Source organism: Pecten maximus, chromosome 14 (genome assembly GCF_902652985.1).
Source record: "Pecten maximus chromosome 14, xPecMax1.1, whole genome shotgun sequence".
Taxonomy (NCBI): Eukaryota; Metazoa; Mollusca; class Bivalvia; order Pectinida; family Pectinidae; genus Pecten; species Pecten maximus.
The window spans coordinates 2460348-2481455 of NC_047028.1; the positions used below are offsets into that span (position 1 = coordinate 2460348).

Below are 21108 nucleotides of genomic sequence, written 5' to 3' on the forward strand. Positions count from 1 at the left end.
GCTTATCAGATTAAGACACAAATTATCAGATACATGACAGCAAATATGTTGTAATGTGAAGTTATTGTAATTTACCTACACACGATTTGAAATAGTTACCTCCCTTTATATATTCATGTAACAAAAAATAACCTCAAGATAATAATATACTACAGATTGAAATTAATGAAGCTACCAACTTCCACTTAATGAAGACATTGCCTTTTCCATCATCCACCTGGTAGCACATCTTTGTCTTCACAACACTGACAATAAATGTGTAAGCTATACTATTTGTCTCGGAAAGAAGGGTGAACTTCAGCAGTTGCACTGAAAACTTGTGAATCACCCTTAATTTAAAAGCCAATTTGCTGTTTTATATCCTTGTAACAGCTCGGATAGTTGTAGGATAATAGTCTGTTAAATTAAAAACAAATACTCTTCATCCTTTCAATTGTTTTAATTTGTTTTTTAATGAGCAAATAACATAATACACTGGATGTCAAGGAGATCAAACTAGCATACATTAAGTGTAAGCTATACACCCTCACAGTAGATATCCAATACATTTTCTCATAATGTGAAATAGATTTAGCTGAATTATAATATTTTTCTACAGTTTTCAAACACCAGACCAAAGAGTGCCATATTTAAAGATAATGATTTTGTAATTTCTACTGATTATTGTAGGTGAATGATATTATTGATAACCTCCAAAATTGTAACAATTTTACCAAAATTATCATTATCATTCACCAATGAGACAGATGCCTATCAATACTCAATTGAGTACAAATCCTATTTACATACATCACCAGCCTTACAGACAAGGACTGGAGGGAATGCACAAAAAATTCACATTCTCACTTATGAATATATTAATTACTGCATCTTAACAGTCAAGCCTCCCTATTCCAGCCACCTGTTGGTCGTCCCTCCCTCTGGTCAATTTTGGGGACTGACACAAAGTGCTGATCTAGCTAGTTTAAGTGGCCGGATAAAGTGAGATTTCATTGACATTCTGTTAAAGAGACAATATTTCATTTCTAAGAAAACAGTTTGAATATTGGTAAAAAAAAGAACTGGATAAATAGGTACAAACAAGACTATGATAGAAAATCTCTTGAGCTTGTTTAATGCAACAATGAGGAGATGGCAGTGTATTGGTTTAACAATATTTATCTTGATTTTGGGGGGGGAGGGGGGTATTCTATCCTACCTCAATTGTGGGGGGAAACATCTTAAATGGGAGGGGGGCATTTTTATCTAACTTGGGGAGGGGGGGAACAACATTTTTTATATGTAAATTGGGGGTGGTTGGGGTGACATTTTCATATAAATTTGGGGGGGGGGGGGGGGGGCAATTAAATATAATCAAATCTGGAATTCAGAATGACATCTCATTATGGAAGAGTATGAAATAAAACTAGACAATAAATGCAAAAATTCTACAGGTCATCTTTGCCACTGATGGATTTTATAATGATGTTCGATGACAGATGGTGATGGTTAATGATAGCATGATGATGGTGATGATGATTATGGTGTTAGCATGAAATGAACTGAAATCTTAAACATTATTTAGAGTGCCTACTTCCAACAACACTTAAATGAAAATTGAAAATTAATATGACTTTTAGAAAACACTTCTAAAGATGTGATGATGACATGCAAGTCATTTCATTCTCGTTGAACATGCACTCCATTCTAAAAAAAACATGATTACACATATCTTTTATAACATACCTCATTACAGATTCACTTAAAACACGTTATAATTTCTACAGATCTTTGGACTATAAAACATGTTTTAATTTCTACAGATCTTTTGGATATTATCTATATAAAACATGTTATAATTTCTACAGATCTTTTGGATATTATCTATAAAAGAACATCTGAAGGGACTATCATTTCCTGTGTACTGCCCACTAAGATTGCAGGCATAACCCAAAATAATGTGGTTTTGTAATTTATAATCTGCAGATGGCCTGCTCCGGTAGGTTGCCCACGAATTATCTGCTACGAAGTACCAGTTTAGGGAAATCCCTCGCTTTATTATGTTTAGCTCTCACAGTTTACACAAACTGGCCTGTGTTGCTTTGATACATGAACAGTGTTAATAAACATATTTACTTAATATGTCCACCAACAGGTAAATGTATCATTCATATTTCAGACGTAAAACAGCAATATTGGCGCCTGGTACAGTACACCATAAAAAAAACAAGAAGTTAACGTGGATCCGACAAGTACCATATAGCCCGCACTTTGTGTAATTAGGAAAACATTTTATCAGATAGCCCGCAGAAGGCATTTTTAATGTTTTAAATAATATAGGTTGCGAGCAATACATAGGAAATGACAGTACACATTTGTGTATTTATCCCAAGGAAACATCAGTTTTCAATATTATGCATGCATTCATACTTCAACTTTCTCAAACTAAAATTTTTGACCAATACTTGCAACTAGTATCCAATTTTTATTCCCCTATTTGAGCCCTGTCAATCTGTCTCCAGGAGTTGGAGGAGAGTTGAACCATCCATCTATACAATATTGAGGACACTTCACCAGATAATCAAGCCCGAGTCACTCTTTGTATATTACAACAAGTTCAACCAAAGATGACTCGCGGACCAAATTTTGTCAAAATCCACTGTCGCATTTTGGACTTAACGGTCGTAGCGTTGGTTTAAGTTAATATAGATACTAGCCTCTTGGACTAGGTGAGCTGAAGAATAAAGAGTGTTTTTTAGGATATACAACGCAGCAAAAATAAGATAATTCTAAAGGAAAAAAGATATTTGTAATAATGCATGATTTGAACGCTAGCCAGTCAAACCTAGTCTGTTACACATTATTATGTCAGTATCCATGACCTGAGTATTGTTCTTAAATGTGTAACAATATTGACCACTTAAAGGTTTGGAGTGGTAGGAACTACCACAGTAGAAAACCTGAGGACAAAAGTAACAGACTGGATATAAGTTAACTAGAAATTATTGGTTATAATACCAGCACTTAAAATTTTGCGCATTTTGATTTAAGTTCAACATTATAAACAAAAAATGGTACATTATTCAGGCACTTTTAAGAAAACGAATTCAAAGGAAGAAAAAATACAAAGAATCAAGCAATATGTAGAATCTTTCAAAAGTAAATAAAAAAAAATCAATTTTACAATTAAGAAATCTGAAAGAAGTGTGGGAAATTTAATTCTTGCGAATCTGTTTCCCTCCTCTTTTGGTCATGTATTCAATAAACTACAATCTAACATATTTACATTTATGTAAAAATACTACAAAACAAAGACATGTAAACAACCTGGATCTACCTACTTATCAGAAATTCAGATCATTTGAACTTAAATACAATGCAGAATATTTAAAGCTATTTACAACTTTCAGTATTTATAAATCAAAATAATATTTATACACAACATGTATCCATAATAATTAACTAGCGAATCTGACTAGATTTGAATTCGTTTAAATTGGTAGGAATCAAATTTTGAACAATTACACACAATTACCATCTATTCTATGATCTGAAATGAAAAACCTAATGAAATATGTAATAAGAAAAACAAATTTTAATTTGAGAGTATTTAACTTATCTACCTGTGAAACTTTTTGTTTTCATTTTGAGATTAAAATTCAAGATGTGTAAATAGCTAATAGCTATAGTCACGGAGCCTTAAAAGGAAAAATTTAAAAATTTAAAAATTAAATTATTTTTTTTTTTTTTAACATTTTCATCAGATCAAATGCAATTAAACTTGATTTGTTCATACTTTAAGAAAATCAATTAATTCTACACCGATCAGATCTAGGAAATAGTATATTTGACACTTTGCATTATTGACAAAATTTTCTCTTTCAGATTGTAAAAAAAATTTCTGAAGTTTCTATAAGAAGTCAGAACTTATTATCATTTTGACCTCTAACTGGAACAAAAAAACACACATTTAGACCTACCATACAAATCTCTAACATACAAAATTGCACTTCCCACTAGAAAGTATGACTTCAACAGGATAATTGTAGCTCACATTCTATACACATTTACAAACTTATTGCTTCAATTTTTCTCATAAGTTGACTTTAATCAAAAATCAATACATTTTATATTACATGGCCTATCTCCCTGTACAAAAATGCATTGGTTTTGATTTTGTAGATAATAAACACTTGGATTTTTAGTTACAAACTTAATGACAAAAAAAGATGGTGTAAAGACAAAATACAGGTAACATAGCCTTGTTTTCTTTGATGGTTAAATGACAAAATACAGGTAACATGGCCATGTTTTCTTTGATGGTGTAAAGACAAAATACAGGTAACATGGGTTTAAAGACAAAATACAATTCCTTATACACATTTTGGCAAAGATAAATACTTCAGTAATGACATACCAATGATTTACAACACCACAAGCTGGCCCATAGTGAATAAATACTCTACATGGAGTTTCTGAGATCATGGACTAGTGCATCTCGACCTAAAGGAAATTAACCTACCAATATTGTGTACAAGGAAACATACGCCCAGCTGTTTTTTTCATCCTTGCATAAAACTTCTGTATTTTTTTTTTTCAGTGTAAATTTCAGCTTCATGGGTCAAACTTTGCCCAACTTTTATTGGATACAAGTTATAACTTGTTGGGAACATAAGAAAAACTTGTGAGGCAAAAGTTTCCCAATGAACAGTTTTTTTGACCACATTTGATAAAGTCATTATCACTGACTTCACACCACGGACGGCTGGATATTTTCTGGATATTTTCTGTCTAGTTTACAGTTGTATGATATCATTTGAATGGATCAGTGAGTAAATCTTACAACTGGACATTCCCCAGAATTCTAACAATACTCTGGGCCACCTCTTACTTATTGGAATGCCAAACTGATCTATGGTCACATCACTACTTAAAAGCTTGTAGCGTATCCTCACTTAACACTGCGGACCATGTATCTTGACCATTGGTCAATTAAAACTTTTTTGGATGTGTTTTCAATAAATATATACCACACAGTCGATGTTTCTTCACCAAATATATCAATGATACCATGAAGTCCATGTTTCTTGAAGACTGATGGCCAGAATGTCACTACCCAGGTAAGCTGCAGGGCGCATCCGCCATTTTCACATGTTTAATGACCAAAGGTCAAACGTCAAAAGCAGCAGGTATACTTATGTATGAGATGAATTCAATGTTTCCTAACCACTGGTGTGGAGACTCGTCTATAACTCAGCTGTATGAAGAATACGTTTAATACTGACCGTACTCCAGCCACTCACCACTGGTCAGTACTAACTTAACTGTAAGATACTAATACTCTGTTTTAATGCATTAGAGAATGTATCCAGTAAACAGTGAAAGTTTGACCAGTCATTTGTAGACGTGGACAGTGCGGCCATTTCTTTGATGACCGTCAGTTGACCACGGTCGTCAATCTCATATAATACACTGGCACTATTTCTGAAAAAGAAAAAAAAAATCAGAAAATGCCTGAAAAATTCAGTCAGTTGTACACAATATAATCAGTGATGGACTAATGTACATCAGGGTTGTTTTAATCTGTATGGAAGGGAGGTAACTCTTTGAAAATAATGTAATAATTTGATCATAAATCTTCTTGTGGCAAAATTTCTGGTAGACTTAAAAATAAAAAAGGCACACCAACATGTACGTTTTATTACATGTTTCTATTTGTTATGTCTTCCTATTTAAAAAAAAAACATAGGAGAAAAATGTAGTTATAAGAAAATTTTGACCCGAGGTATTGGTTATATGACAATTAACAAGACTTTTTATAGTTTTACAGCTTAAGACAAGAACAGCTGACTTTGGTGTGTCATTCTCATTACCTCTATCCATATAAACAATTGATCGTCCTTTATATTTCAGAACTCAGTTTTTTCAAAGCTGATATTTGATTAATTAGTCGATATTAGTTGTATTATTACCTGTGTATAACAGGAGAGATGAAGGCCTTCTCCAGCATCATGAGAGCATCGTTAACTCTACGTGCCTCTAGGGGAACTTTGCTCGGTCCTAGAGAGTCTATATAAACCTCAAAGGCCTTCCCTGTGGTGACCAGAATGTCCGATGAGGTCAATAATTTATCTGTGAACAAAGATCATCAATATTTAGATAAACTTCATTCTTCACAATACTCCAACAATGTTAGAGGTTTTACACGGCGAGATACTTTTGACAGGCGCCGGATTTCGGGCGGAAACTGCATCAAAGAATTAGTGCTTCGGAAATAAGAGGTCGCAGTCGGCAAAATAATATCCGATAGAAAAAGAGCCGACCAGCGGCCTCTTATGTTATAGGAGTATCTTCACAAGTGTTGATTTACCTGGAGAGGTGATAGGATATACAAGTTTAAGGTAATAACTACATAATACAACAGTATATGTCTATTACTTAAAATTCCAGGGTTTTGATCTTAACACTATTATCTGATAATTGTAAAAATAACTAGTTTTTCATTTTTTTCTAGATACCAATCTCCAAACGAGAGGTATAGCAGGTTCAGCTAAGTGCAGACAAAACATTGAGAATGGAACCCTCAGATTTTGATGACGGGTAAAATTAAGACTTCAGAGAGACAAACCTTGATCAGTCCCAAAATAGGGGGAGATAATCATAATCAAGTGTACAAATTTCGCTGGGAAATTCATTATAAAACCTTTGGGCTGCATGGTGGCGTGTGACTCGATATCTACCCCTCCTTTCTTTTGTCCCCTCTTTACAAGTTAACACTATATTACCTATAAGTTCATTTATGTCTGGAATGTCTGCTGTCTGTATCAAAGCCTCATCAATGGACGATGCAAGGGCAGAGACATCTAGTGGCAGGATATTGTCGTCTACCAAGTTAAGTATTACAAGGGCCATAACTCTAGCTGCTGCCAAATGATAGCGGTAATGGTGTTCCTGATCATGTAGTGAACCGTTGTTTACCATAGCACTCTGAAACAAAGAAACAAATAGAAATTCACTGATACCAGCTTTAATTTAAAATACCTTAAACAGCTTTCAATTTTATTTGATTTTTGAGCAATCTTAAATATGATTTTTACATAATTAATACTTGAGGGAAATTTGTTATAATTGACCTTAAAAATGGGATCTTATAAATTATTTCTATCATTCATATTGTACAGTTTGATATTTATAGAGATGCAAGTATGTCTATAAAAGAATTGAAAAATAAACAAAAATTGCATCACACGTATGTTCAGCCAACACATTTGATTATCAACTGATAGCTCTCTTTACTTATAAAACTACAGGTTAGGTATAGGTTGATCTCCATCCCATGATTAACTTACAGGGAGATCAAATCCAGCCTTAAAAACTGGGATTCCTAGTTCCTGGAAGAAGAACAGAGAATCCTTGCTTCCATGGTGGTAGTCTGTGGCACTGACACACTTTCTGTAATGATTGACAGTCAAGGACAGGCTGTCTTTGATAGACAGCTCCGACATAGCAGCATTAGGTACCTGTATAGACAAAAAGTATAGAAAAATGTCAACTTTATTTATTTTAGAAAAATTGTGAAACAACCGATAGCAACTTATATTAATCCCTCGTGCTCCATTGGCCCCAACGGAAGTGTATGAGGAGTTTTGTTGTGGAAAGAAACCCGAGTAGCTCACATGGTCAGACACTCGGGTGTTGTGACTCAGTACATTTTTATGTCTGATTTGGTATGGAATCTATAAAGTATTCTGTTCGTAAAATCTCAGTGTAATCTATACAGTATATTAATTATTAGTATAATCTTAATGTAAACTTTAATTTGACATGCTAACAAATATAACGACCACCTATAAGTATAAAGGGATAACATAAAGATCTTACTATGTTGGAGACTTTTTCAACCAAGTGTGACAACAGACGACTTGTGGTCACATCCATGCTGGGCGTGTGTAGACGATCGCGTTGCTGCATGTAAAGGTCAAGGTCAATATAGGCTACGGCCTTGGTCTGTACAATGACGTGATTCGCCTGCAAAGAATATAACAAGGAATTGATAAAGATAATCTAATTTAGTTCTGAGAAATAATGCATTATGTTGAATGACAGGAGACTTTTAAATGAGAAGTTACTACGGTAACCGTAAACAATATAAATTTAGTACTTTCCATTCTACAGTTTGAGGATTTTCAGTATGATTCTTTTCCTCAAAAGTTAAATTTTACAAAATGATCAACAAATAAAACAAGAATTATGTGTAATTAGATTTCTTGCCTGTCTCACTTCGTCAGTACAGTAAATAGTTTAAGTAAGGCGAGAGACAAAAATTGATACAAGTGTGACCAGATATCCCCAAAATAGACAATGTCAAGGTCTCGATCCCCTTTAGTTACAATCATTGTTGTAAGTCCTCTTTTAAACCATTTTTATATGACAACCTGATAATTCATTAATACTTTACTTTTCAATGTTTAATAATCATTTTATGGAATAACTCAACAAAACTGACAAAAAAAAAAACAAAATTAAACAGTACCTTAAGAAATTCTTGAATGCCAGTGTGAGAATACTGGGTTCCTCCCCAGGAATAAAACTTGACGCCTCGTCGAGGTAGCCATTTTTCCAGGCGTCGTATAGATGCCATACTTCGAGCCAACTGCAACAAATTGATGGTTCCCATGGAGACATCAAAGTCTGTCTGTAACCCATCAGCCCTTGAAGCTCCAACCATGATGTTACGGTCTAGGAACAGAAAAAGATTACTGACACGTTGTACATGAAACATAATTGTAATAAAGTGTATATGTAAATGAGTCAAAACGTATAAGAAAACAATTATGTAAACAATTCATCAAACTATAAACTGATATTTGAACAAACTATACCAATATGTATCCATTCCTCCAGCCAGTATAAGACAACAGTTATCTGATGAAACCCTAACTCATGTTATTGATATAGCATTGATGGAACCAAAGTGAAACCTGTTTAATCTGACACCTGTACATTCTGACATCCTGTCTAATCTCACATCTGTACATTCTGACAACCTGTCTAATCTCACACCTGTACATTCTGACATCTTCTCTAATCTCAAACATTTACATTATGACATCCTGTCTTATCTGACACATGTCTAATCTGACATCCTGTCTTATCTGACACCTGTCTTATCTGACACCTGTCTTATCTGACATCCTGTCTTATCTGACACCTGTCTAATCTGACATCCTGTCTTATCTGACACCTGTCTTATCTGACATCCTGTTTTATCTGACACCTGTCTTATCTGACACCTGTCTAATCTGACATCCTGTCTTATCTGACACATGTCTTATCTGACACCTGTCTAATCTGACACATGTCTTATCTGACACTTGTCTAATCTGACACCTGTCTAATCTCAAACATTTACATTATGACATCCTGTCTTATCTGACATCTGTCTAATCTGACACCTGTCTAATCTGACATCCTGTCTTATCTGACACCTGTCTAATCTGACATCATGTCTTGTCTGACATCTGTCTAATCTGACACATGTCTTATCTGACACCTGTCTAATCTGATATCCTGTCTTATCTGACACCTGTCTAATCTGACATCCTGTCTTATATGACGCATGTCTTATCTGACACCTGTCTAATCTGTCACCTGTCTAATCTGACATCCTGTCTTATCTGACACCTGTCTAATCTGACATCCTGTCTTATCTGACACCTGTCTTATCTGACATCCTATCTTATCTGACATCCTGTCTAATCTGACACCTGTACATTATGATATCCTGTCTTATCTGACACCTGTACATTATGATATCCTGTCTAATCTATGCAAGTTTCTTCATACTATTTACATCCCATGTTGTTTAAGAAATAATTAACGATGAATCGTGTATTGTTGCAGGATATACAACGAGGACGAGGATATTTTGCAATTAAATTAATAACGAAGGCCGCAGGCCTGAGTTATTAATTAAAATTGCAAAATATCCGAGTCCGAGTTGTTTTTTCTCACATTTCTCACTGTGAAATCCCTATACACAGTCACCTACCTCCTTCAATAACACCATCAACATTTCTCACTGTGAAATTCCTATACACAGTCACCTACCTCCTTCAATAACACCATCAACATTTCTCACTGTGAAATCCCTATACACAGTCACCTACCTCCTTCAATAACACCTACAACATTTCTCACTGTGAAATCCCTATACACAGTCACCTACCTCCATCTATGTCTCCTTCAATAACACCTACAACATTTCTCACTGTGAAATCCCTATACACAGTTACCTACCTCCTTCTATGTCTCCTTCAATAACACCTACAACATTTCTCACTGTGAAATCCCTATACACAGTTACCTACCTCCCTCTATGTCTCCTTCAATAACACCTACAACATTTTTCACTGTGAAATCCCTATACACAGTCACCTACCTCCCTCTATGTCTCCTTCAATAACACCTACAACATTTCTCACTGTGAAATCCCTATACACAGTCACCTACCTCCTTCTATGTCTCCTTCAATAACACCTACAACATTTCTGACTGTGAAATCCCTATACACAGTTACCTACCTCCTTCAATAACACCTACAACATTTCTCACTGTGAAATCCCTACACACAGTCACCTACCTCCTTCAATAACACTACAACATTTCTCACTGTGAAATCCCTATACACAGTCACCTACCTCCATCTATGTCTCCTTCAATAACACCTACAACATTTCTCACTGTGAAATCCCTATACACAGTCACCTACCTCCTTCTATGTCTCCTTCAATAACACCTACAACATTTCTCACTGTGAAATCCCTATACACAGTCACCTACCTCCATCTATGTCTCCTTCAATAACACCTACAACATTTCTCACTGTGAAATCCCTATACACAGTTACCTACCTCCTTCTATGTCTCCTTCAATAACACCTACAACATTTCTCACTGTGAAATCCCTATACACAGTCACCTACCTCCCTCTATGTCTCCTTCAATAACACCTACAACATTTCTCACTGTGAAATCCCTATACACAGTCACCTACCTCCTTCTATGTCTCCTTCAATAACACCTACAACATTTCTGACTGTGAAATCCCTATACACAGTTACCTACCTCCTTCAATAACACCTACAACATTTCTCACTGTGAAATCCCTATACACAGTTACCTACCTCCTTCAATAACACCTACAACAGCTCTCACTGTGAAATCCCTATACACAGTCACCTACCTCCTTCTATGTCTCCTTCAATAACACCTACAACATTTCTCACTGTGAAATCCCTATACACAGTCACCTACCTCCTTCTATGTCTCCTTTAATAACACCTACAACATTTCTCAATGTGAAATCCCTATACACAGTCACCTACCTCCCTCTATGTCTCCTTCAATAACACCTACAACATTTCTCACTGTGAAATCCCTATACACAGTTACCTACCTCCTTCAATAACACCTACAACATTTCTCACTGTGAAATCCCTACATACAGTCACCTACCTCCTTCTATGTCTCCTTCAATAACACCTACAACATTTCTCACTGTGAAATCCCTATACACAGTCACCTACCTCCTTCTGTCTCCTTCAATAACACCTACAACATTTCTCACTGTGAAATCCCTATACACAGTCACCTACCTCCTTCTATGTCTCCTTCAATAACACCTACAACATTTCTCACTGTGAAATCCCTATACACAGTCACCTACCTCCTTCTGTCTCCTTCAATAACACCTACAACATTTCTCACTGTGAAATCCCTATACACAGTCACCTACCTCCTTCAATAACACCTACAACATTTCTCACTGTGAAATCCCTATACACAGTCACCTACCTCCTTCTATGTCTCTTTCAATAACACCTACAACATTTCTCACTATGAAATCCCTATACACAGTCACCTACCTCCTTCAATAACACCTACAACATTTCTCACTGTGAAATCCCTATACACAGTCACCTACCTCCTTCAATAACACCTACAACATTTCTCACTGTGAAATCCCTACACACAGTCGCCTACCTCCTTCAATAACACCTACAACATTTCTCACTGTGAAATCCCTATACACAGTCACCTACCTCCTTCAATAACACCTACAACATTTCTCACTGTGAAATCCCTATACACAGTCACCTACCTCCTTCTATGTCTCCTTCAATAACACCTACAACATTTCTCACTGTGAAATCCCTACACACAGTCACCTACCTCCTTCAATAACACCTACAACATTTCTCACTGTGAAATCCCTACACACAGTCACCTACCTCCCTCTATGCCTCCTTCAATAACACCTACAACATTTCTCACTGTGAAATCCCTATACAGTCACCTACCTCCTTCTATGTCTCCTTCAATAACACCTACAACATTTCTCACTGTGAAATCCCTACATACAGTCACCTACCTCCTTCAATAACACCTACAACATTTCTCACTGTGAAATCCCTATACACAGTCACCTACCTCCTTCTATGTCTCCTTCAATAACACCTACAACATTTCGCACGGTCTCCACCTTCTTTATGTTGTTGATGATGAGTCTCACCATGTGCTGACCTGGAACAGTGAAAATTGAAGTTTGAGTTACCCCCCTTGTTTTGAAATCATACTTTTGACTATTTAAATGTGTACCATATATATACAGATATTGCACTGTCTATTGATTACTGCATCAAGTAGAGATATACATTACAAACTATACTTAAATTCAGAATACCAAATAAATATCTGAGGAGCCATATATAAGAATTTCCAGTATGTTCAGTTTTGACGTAATTTTGACTTTAGTTCACCACCTCAATAAAATGGGCTATAAAACTACAGCTGATCCCTGGTGTTTCTGATCAGCCAATTTGTCAGCAATGATCAGTGTACTATGTAACAATTTTCTAACTTGCCTGGTATAAATTGCTAATCTTGTTTAACATTACATGTCCAAATTGCTCACCTGCGAGGCTGTTTATCCTTTGTGAACACTATATATCTTAACAGAAAACTAAAACATGTCAGAAACAATTTGTCAGTAAGACATTATTTTTACTCTGTTATTATCTCAAAATATAATCTTAAGGTTACCTTGGATATGATAAGAAGTGTTCAGTCTGCCATTCCAGGACACAGGGGCAGAGGGACCAGTCATAGAACTCAAAAGAAGGGCCGCTGTTTCCATAGAAACAGTCTGAGCTGTCACCATAGAAACTCCATTTGGATTGGCTGTCAAAACAAAAATACAACAATAGATGTCATCCCTGATTACACAGAATATATAGTAAATTATATTGATGAACCTAAAGCTGGTCGATAGAAGTATTTTAGTCTATTTCATCTATTTCTAAACATCTGTTTTTCTCAGCCTCAGAAAGCCACATAATTCCAGAAGATGTATTCAAGTGGTGTTTTGAAATTTTCAAACTTCATTAAATTACTATAAAAGTGGAAATATTTGCGGTGTGGAAATTTTTGCTTATTTCGCTATCAGTAAATCTCTGCGAAAATTTCCACACGCGAATATATTAACACATAAAAATACTAAATATAAAAGATACAAGTTGGCGCAAAAATATCTTGACGGCGCGAAAATATCCACACCGCGAACACTTTGGAAGCTGGCTAAGCGAAAATTTCCACTTTTACAGTAATACAATTGAAGTACTGATTGCTGTACTTAGAAATTAAATACATTTTTATCCTTTGTGCATGATAACAGTTAACAAATCTTTTATCATAGATTTATTATATATATATATATTGTTTTTATTAAGATTAACTTCATACACCCAAGTGTCAGCAGAAAAATACATTATGTCTTCTTCTACACAAGATTTCCTTATTTTTTTTTCTCATGTAGTATCTGATATTTTCTATAATCATGATCTAAATACATCCACTTTAATAATGTTAATCTAAACAATTAAATTACCTGTGTATATCTTTCCGCCAGCAGATGCATATGGTACGAATTTCTGAAGATCGTCATCAGGGGAGATAACTCTATCTTCAGTCCCTCTCAGGTCTGCGGGGTCAAGATAAAGTACAACACCAACAGCTCCCCACTGTTTGGCCAGGGACAGCTGCAATTAAATATAAACTTTATGTTAACAAGTCAAACTTATAACTTTAATCACTCTTGTGAACCCAACTGGAAACATGCTAGGGGTCTTTGACTTCGGCAGGAAACCGGTGTACCCCGAATAAAATCACCTGGTGACATCATTACCTTTTCATCTATGACCCTGGTCTATTTGGTGAAATGCAACTGTATGTGTTACCAGTGTGTGACCTGACCACCCAGATAATACCCATTCCACCTCTATCACAGGAGGAGCATTTTTTAATCAAGGTACAAGTCCGAGGCTTTTTTCTTAATGAGTTGCTTCCCCATTAACTATACTATAGCGAAGAGTGAAATATTCAATTCGACCATTTTACATTCGTGCGCTATTGTTGTATTTTTGTTTGGTTTGTTTTTTGTTTAACGTCCTATTAACAGCCAGGGTCATTTAAGGACGTGCCAGGTTTGGAGGTGGAGCAAAGCCGGAGTACCCTGAGAAAAACCACCGGCCTACAGTCAGTACCTGGCAACTGCCCCATGTAGGTTTCGAACTCGCAACCCAGAGGTGGAGGGCTAGCGTTAAAGTGTCGGGACACCTTAACCACTCGGCCACCACGGCCCCCCGCTATTGTTGTAGGAAGGATATATAGAATAAGGTACTGTTCATGACATGCTGTTTTAATACCTCTCTAATGGAATGCTTTCATAGAAGTCCATCACATTCTTGAAAACCACTGGATGTATGTAACCTTACTTGATATCTGGACAACAACGATGAAACATTTGACATTATTTCCATGAAATTACACGCGTTAAAATTTCATTGAGAATTATGATTTTGTTAATATATTTTGTGGAAGATATCCAAACTTGAGACATTATGTAATGTGGCATCACTGAATTTGTTGACTTAACTTTGTACAAAAGCAACCTAACATCTTGGGAGTTTTCCCAGTATTTTTCATAATTAATTACCAGTTCACTTACCAGTCAATTAATAATTGGTAGCTCAAATCCAGGTCAATACATTGGCTCCCTGTATAATTTTAGGTCTCATTATTCAATTATTGATTTTTGTAACCTTCTGATTTATTAACAAGCCAACAGGTTAACCAATGACAACCCTAGATTTTGATATGATGACCATCTATATTGATTTTCAGAAATATCATTTCATCAGATTCACGTTTTCGTGTAATCATATGGACAGTGAGAATTTACACAAAAAATACATGTAATTATAAGTCTCGCAAAACTTTAAAGTAAAATGTTGACAATGAGGTAGCCACCAGATAAGTACCACCATATTCTCACTTCAGTACTTCATTGCAGGTGAGACAAAAATATATGCAATTTACTGTGACACTGGGTAACATTTTCATTTTTCCATATACCTGACATGGGCACCGTATACTGTATACTGTTGTAGAATATTGAATCTCCAAGAACCTGATTTGACAATAACAGAATTTCATTTATCCTCAAACAATTTGCCTCTACCAGGTAGTTTATTTCTGACATCTTCCAATGAAATACCCAATTTATTCTTTTCAATCATTTCAAAGAGTTTTTTTTTTTTTTTTTTTTTTCATGTTAAACTAATTACTTAAGAAACCCTATCAGTATAGTATTAATGTTATATTCCTGACATAGAAAGATTCATCTCTGTTTCCTTTAATGGAACTCTAGTGTACTTTTGTAAACATTAGGCTCCAGGTTAAAAAAGCGGACCAACCACCAGCTTAGAAAAAAGTCATATATTCTTTTGTTTTTAATCAACCTCTGGTACAGAGGAGTAAATAATACATGGTTTCTAGTCTGGGTTTTAAATATACACCAGGGGCGTGTTGTATAATCATAGTCTTTACTATGTCTACTGCAAAACAACTATACCTGTCTAAGTGTTTTAAGTCTTCACCATGGCTAAGGTCATAATATATATGTAACCCTGGTAAATACTAGCCGCAATATACCGCTCGGCTAGAGAGATCTTCTCTTTAGCTCGATCGGTTGAGCGTAAGACTAGTAAGCCATAGGTCCCGGGTTCGATCCCTAGCGGAGGTAGTGATTTAAATTTAATTAATCATGCGCTCTGTTACATTGGCGCCCAACGTGGGGACTCGGGAATGATACTCATCGCTGCTTGCGAAAGCATCGCTGTTACCCCTGGAAACTCGAGGACGAGTTCTTTCCTGGAGGGGGAGTATGTAACCCTGGTAAATACTAGCCGCAATATACCGCTCGGCTAGAGAGATCTTCTCTTTAGCTCGATCGGTTGAGCGTAAGACTAGTAAGCCATAGGTCCCGGGTTCGATCCCTAGCGGAGGTAGTGATTTAAATTTAATTAATCATGCGCTCTGTTACATATAGGATGGAAATAGTCACACGGTGATACTGTCAACTTACAATGATGGGGGCCTCAACCACAAAATGTAACTTGATTATCAATTATATGATTAATATAATTGTTATTTTGATAATGAGCTAATTAGAATACTTCAAAAAGACAAAACAGAAAAATATCTAAGGGTCAAATATAGATGATTTAAATGCAATGGACAAGCTGCATGCCCTTTCATTTCTTCAAAGGTCTCAAGTAGTGTTTTTTTTCTTAACTGCATAAAGTAAGACTTAGGAGAATTGTCTTTCACACTAATGGTAAAAGTCAGAGATGTGTTTTGATCAATGTAAACAGCCTATGTATAATTACAGGTCATAACAATGTCAGAGATGTGTTTTGATCAATGTAAACAGCCTATGTAATTACAGGTCATAACAATGCTGCTGAAGATTTCCTTCAGAAATAGTCTCTGTGAGAGTCCAGGAGTGCTTCAACTCCGGCTTCTAATACAATAGAAATTATCCCCCGAGATGATAGAAGGAATACTCCAAAGATTGTCTGGTATAGAGCAGCTGGGCTGGCTAAGGTAAATGTCCCTGGTAATGTCTGGCATTTATATTAACCCTGTATAGAATTTCCACAGAGATGGCCCCTTATCTGGAGGGCTATACTTACTGGTGACTGACAAGGGTAGCCTATATAGACGGGTCAACAAGGCAGAGATTTGCACACCCAGTGTACCACAGACAAATCGATTTCCTACCTGGCTTACTACTTCACAGATTTAGCTGGGGTACATTGGATTAATGTTAGGCTTTGACGGACAGGGATTGCTAACACATGTCTAGAAACTGTGAAGAAGTCACTTAACATTAATTCAATATAGAAAACGGTAATCTGTAAACTACAAATTAAAAAGAAATCCTGAAATGTAATTAAGGAAGTATGCCACATTATATGTGTATCACTTTTCCAAAAGAAGACGAAGCTAATTAAGAAGCATCACTCAGATTTTTTTGTCATTAAATAATGATGATTTTAACAAATCAAGGCAAATCATAAACTTTAGCATCTATTATTATATTAACACAAATATTTTCATATTCAACTTTTACAGAAATCTTATATACCTATTAATGTGTAAGGTAATATAATTTAATTTTGCTTGTAACAAGCATTTTCATTGGCTCAAAAAATTATGTTATCATCTCATAACATAAATAATGACTGTGACGTCAGTGGAGTAAGCGTTGTTCAAGGGATTTTGTATTTATCGATGTGTTTTTAAATATCTGGAGCAAAATAAACATGTTAAACTTAATAAAAATGTTTCTTATCGTTGTTAATTAAATTATAAAGGTTAACTGTAATATTTTTTTTTATGTTATTGAGCAATAACACAAAAAACTGGGGTGTACTCTTTTCATGTAACCGCTTTACGGTTTATTCAGAGTACACCCCAGTTTTTTGTGTTATTGCTCAATAACATAAAAAAAATATTACAGTTAACCCTTAAATAGCACGAAGGGAGGTAACTCTAGCACGAATTCCATATGCACACTAAGTAACAAGTGACCAAAATGAAAGGAAAATATCCACACAGAGATCATTTCTATAATCTACCCTGGAAATTTGACAGATTTGATGTATACACCCATTAAATACCCGTTAAAGGGTCATTTACAGTGTTACAGACATGGTGTATGGACATTACTACCTGGCTAAATGTACCATGATTATATCGCCTCATTACAAATACAGAATGATTAGGACTGATGAAACAGCTTTAGGGCAAGTCGTCAAAACCAGGACGGGGTATTATATAGTTAATGGAAGTTAACAATCTCATCCGGAGGTTCAGCATCCACTGGTTCGGCCACCAGATAGCTATATAGGTCGCCCACTGGTGTTAATTGACTAAACCAACCATACTGATGTTCCACATCACATTCAACATAACTTTATGTGAAGAATGACTTTATATCATTGCCTTATACACAACCTACCATTCCACATGAAACAAGAGCTATAGGACAGAGTGATAATGGGCGTTTTGAGTGACTTAATTATGGTCCATCTAGATACAATACTATGTATCACTTCACCAAAAGTCTGGAAATGTGTGATATCGGACTTAGTGACTAATGTACTATTGTAACCAATCATCTCGCCTCATTACTGTAAATATCACAACTATTATACATTTTTGTATATTGTTTTTTAACCAGTCTATTTCAGTCTAAATCTTCTACATCTGTACAATATTACTTATAAAAGCTAAATTAAACACATAATTATTTCAAATTGTTCCGGCTGACTATAAACATTTTTATTCAGTCAACAAGTTTAAAATTGAACTTGCTACAATTTGTTTTTTGTTTTTTGTTTAACGTCCTATTAACAGCCAGGGTCATTTAAGGACGTGCCAGGTTTAGGAGGTCACGGGAGGAAAGCCGGAGTATCCGGAGAAAAACCACCGGCCTACAGTCAGTACCTGGCAACTGCCCCACGTAGGTTTCGAACTCGCAAACCAGAGGTGGAGGGCTAGTGATAAAGTGTCGGGACACCTTAACCACTCGGCCACCGCGGCCCCAGCTACAAATCGAATAGTAAATTTAACCTCAATATGTAGTTAGGATATATTTTACATGTAAAACATGATGACTTCCACACTATTGTAGATTACAATGACCTTGACGAAATGGTCACACTAACGACGATTACGACCTTGACTAAATAGTCGGTAATTATTCTTGATAAGAACGACCTTGACTACATGTAAATAGTCGGTAATTATTCTAGATTAGAACGACCTTGACTAAATAGTCAACAATTATTGTCAGTTTATGTTGTCATAACCTATAATAAATATCATTATCAATTTCTTCACAATTTGTGATGGTACGTCAATTCTGAATTACATTTTTTAATCAAATTGACAAAACCACCCCCATATTTTGGAAACATTTCTTTGATATGAATTTATGTATGTCATCAAAAAACTAATTTTCCAATCTGACTTTTAACCTCGAGTATTTGATAAGAAAGAACTTGTAGCGGTAAGGATGCATAACTATGGAATATTTAAAATAGCAGTGATATGGTCATTGCTGCCTGACCAGAAGTATATCACTCGACCTTTACGTTCTAGTATCAGGATTCCTCAGACTTTTACCAGGTATTCGTTGCCTCATTATGAGGAACCACCTTAAGGCAGTCTGTTTTATACTGATCGGCTTCCGACAGATTCAGTCAGAATTTTGAAATTATGAATGAAATTGGGAAATGCACCAAAGTGTAATCCTCACCGTGTAAAGTATTTGATGTTACGATACTCCTGTGATGTCAATATGAAATATATTGATCTGTTGAAGGATTCTCGAGATATGATGTACATATTGTGATACAGACACAGAATAACAGTAACAATGGCTACATGGGCTCATGCTATTTACTTATAATTTATCAATTAAAGAATGTCGGCCATTTTGGATTTTGAATTAACCATGAAAAAAATAATTCTGCATATCGCCAAAGTAATTGAAATCCTCTGTGTGCAAAATGCTACTCATGACAGAAATGTGAGTTTATAAAATTTTGAGTATTTATGTTCCAAACTCATCTGAACATGAAAATGATCAAGTTAAAAATTAATATTAAAGCAATTTATTTTTAGCTTTCTCATCACCACATTTTGAAAGCAACATATTTGTATTCATCAAATAACTACTACCTGTTCCAGATTCTAGTATAAAGTTATTTATAGAAATCCTGTCAAAAAACCGCTTCCATATTGATTCCTAATATTGGACTAAGTGTGCTTAAGTATCTCTTCCCTGGGAAAGTATGGTGTTAATGGTGTAACACAAACTATACCGCCATGTACCAGTATTGGGTAGACTGTTAGACACAAACTATACCGACATGTACCACCCCAGTATTGGGTAGACTGTTAGACACAAACTATACCGACATGTACCGCCCCAGTATTGGGTAGACTGTTAGACAAACTATACTGACATGTACCACCCCAGTATTGGGTAGACTGTTAGACACAAACTATACCGACATGTACCGCCCCAGTATTGGGTAGACTGTTAGACAAACTATACCGACATGTACCACCCCAGTATTGGGTAGACTGTTAGACACAAACTATACCGACATGTACCACCCCAGTATTGGGTAGACTGTTAGACAAACTATACCGACATGTACCACCCCAGTATTGGGTAGACTGTTAGACACAAACTATACCGACATGTACCACCCCAGTATTGGGTAGACTGTTAGACACAAACTATACCGACATGTACCGCCCCAGTATTGGGTAGACTGTTAGACACAAACTATACCGACATGTACCACCCCAGTATTGGGTAGACTGTTAGACACAAAGTATACCGACATGTACCGCCCCAGTATTGGGTAGACTGTTAGACAAACTATACCGACATGTACCACCCCAGTATTGGGTAGACTGTTAGACACAAACTATACCGACATGTACCACCCCAGTATTGGGTAGACATGTACCACCCCAGTATTGGGTAGACTGTTAGACACAAACTATACCGACATGTACCGCCCCAGTATTGGGTAGACTGTTAGACACAAACTATACCGACATGTACCGCCCCAGTATTGGGTAGACTGTTAGACACAAACTATACCGACATGTACCACCCCAGTATTGGGTAGACTGTTAG

General features: G+C 35.8%; 1 protein-coding gene across 1 annotated transcript in view; it reads right to left on the reverse strand.

Moving 5' to 3' along the window:
• Positions 1-420: 420 nt before the first annotated feature.
• LOC117342788 (aminopeptidase NAALADL1-like) overlaps positions 421-21108 on the reverse strand; it is a 58708-nt gene continuing 38020 nt past the window's right edge. Inside the window, exons 4-12 of the mRNA XM_033905048.1 lie at positions 13927-14077; positions 13083-13220; positions 12471-12563; positions 8513-8718; positions 7861-8007; positions 7329-7499; positions 6765-6966; positions 5952-6111; positions 421-5463 (exon numbers count right to left, since the gene is read on the reverse strand). Of these exons, the coding sequence (XP_033760939.1) occupies positions 5295-5463; positions 5952-6111; positions 6765-6966; positions 7329-7499; positions 7861-8007; positions 8513-8718; positions 12471-12563; positions 13083-13220; positions 13927-14077 (1437 nt within the window). The 3' untranslated portion in view covers positions 421-5294. The remainder of the gene's footprint in view (positions 5464-5951; positions 6112-6764; positions 6967-7328; positions 7500-7860; positions 8008-8512; positions 8719-12470; positions 12564-13082; positions 13221-13926; positions 14078-21108) is intronic.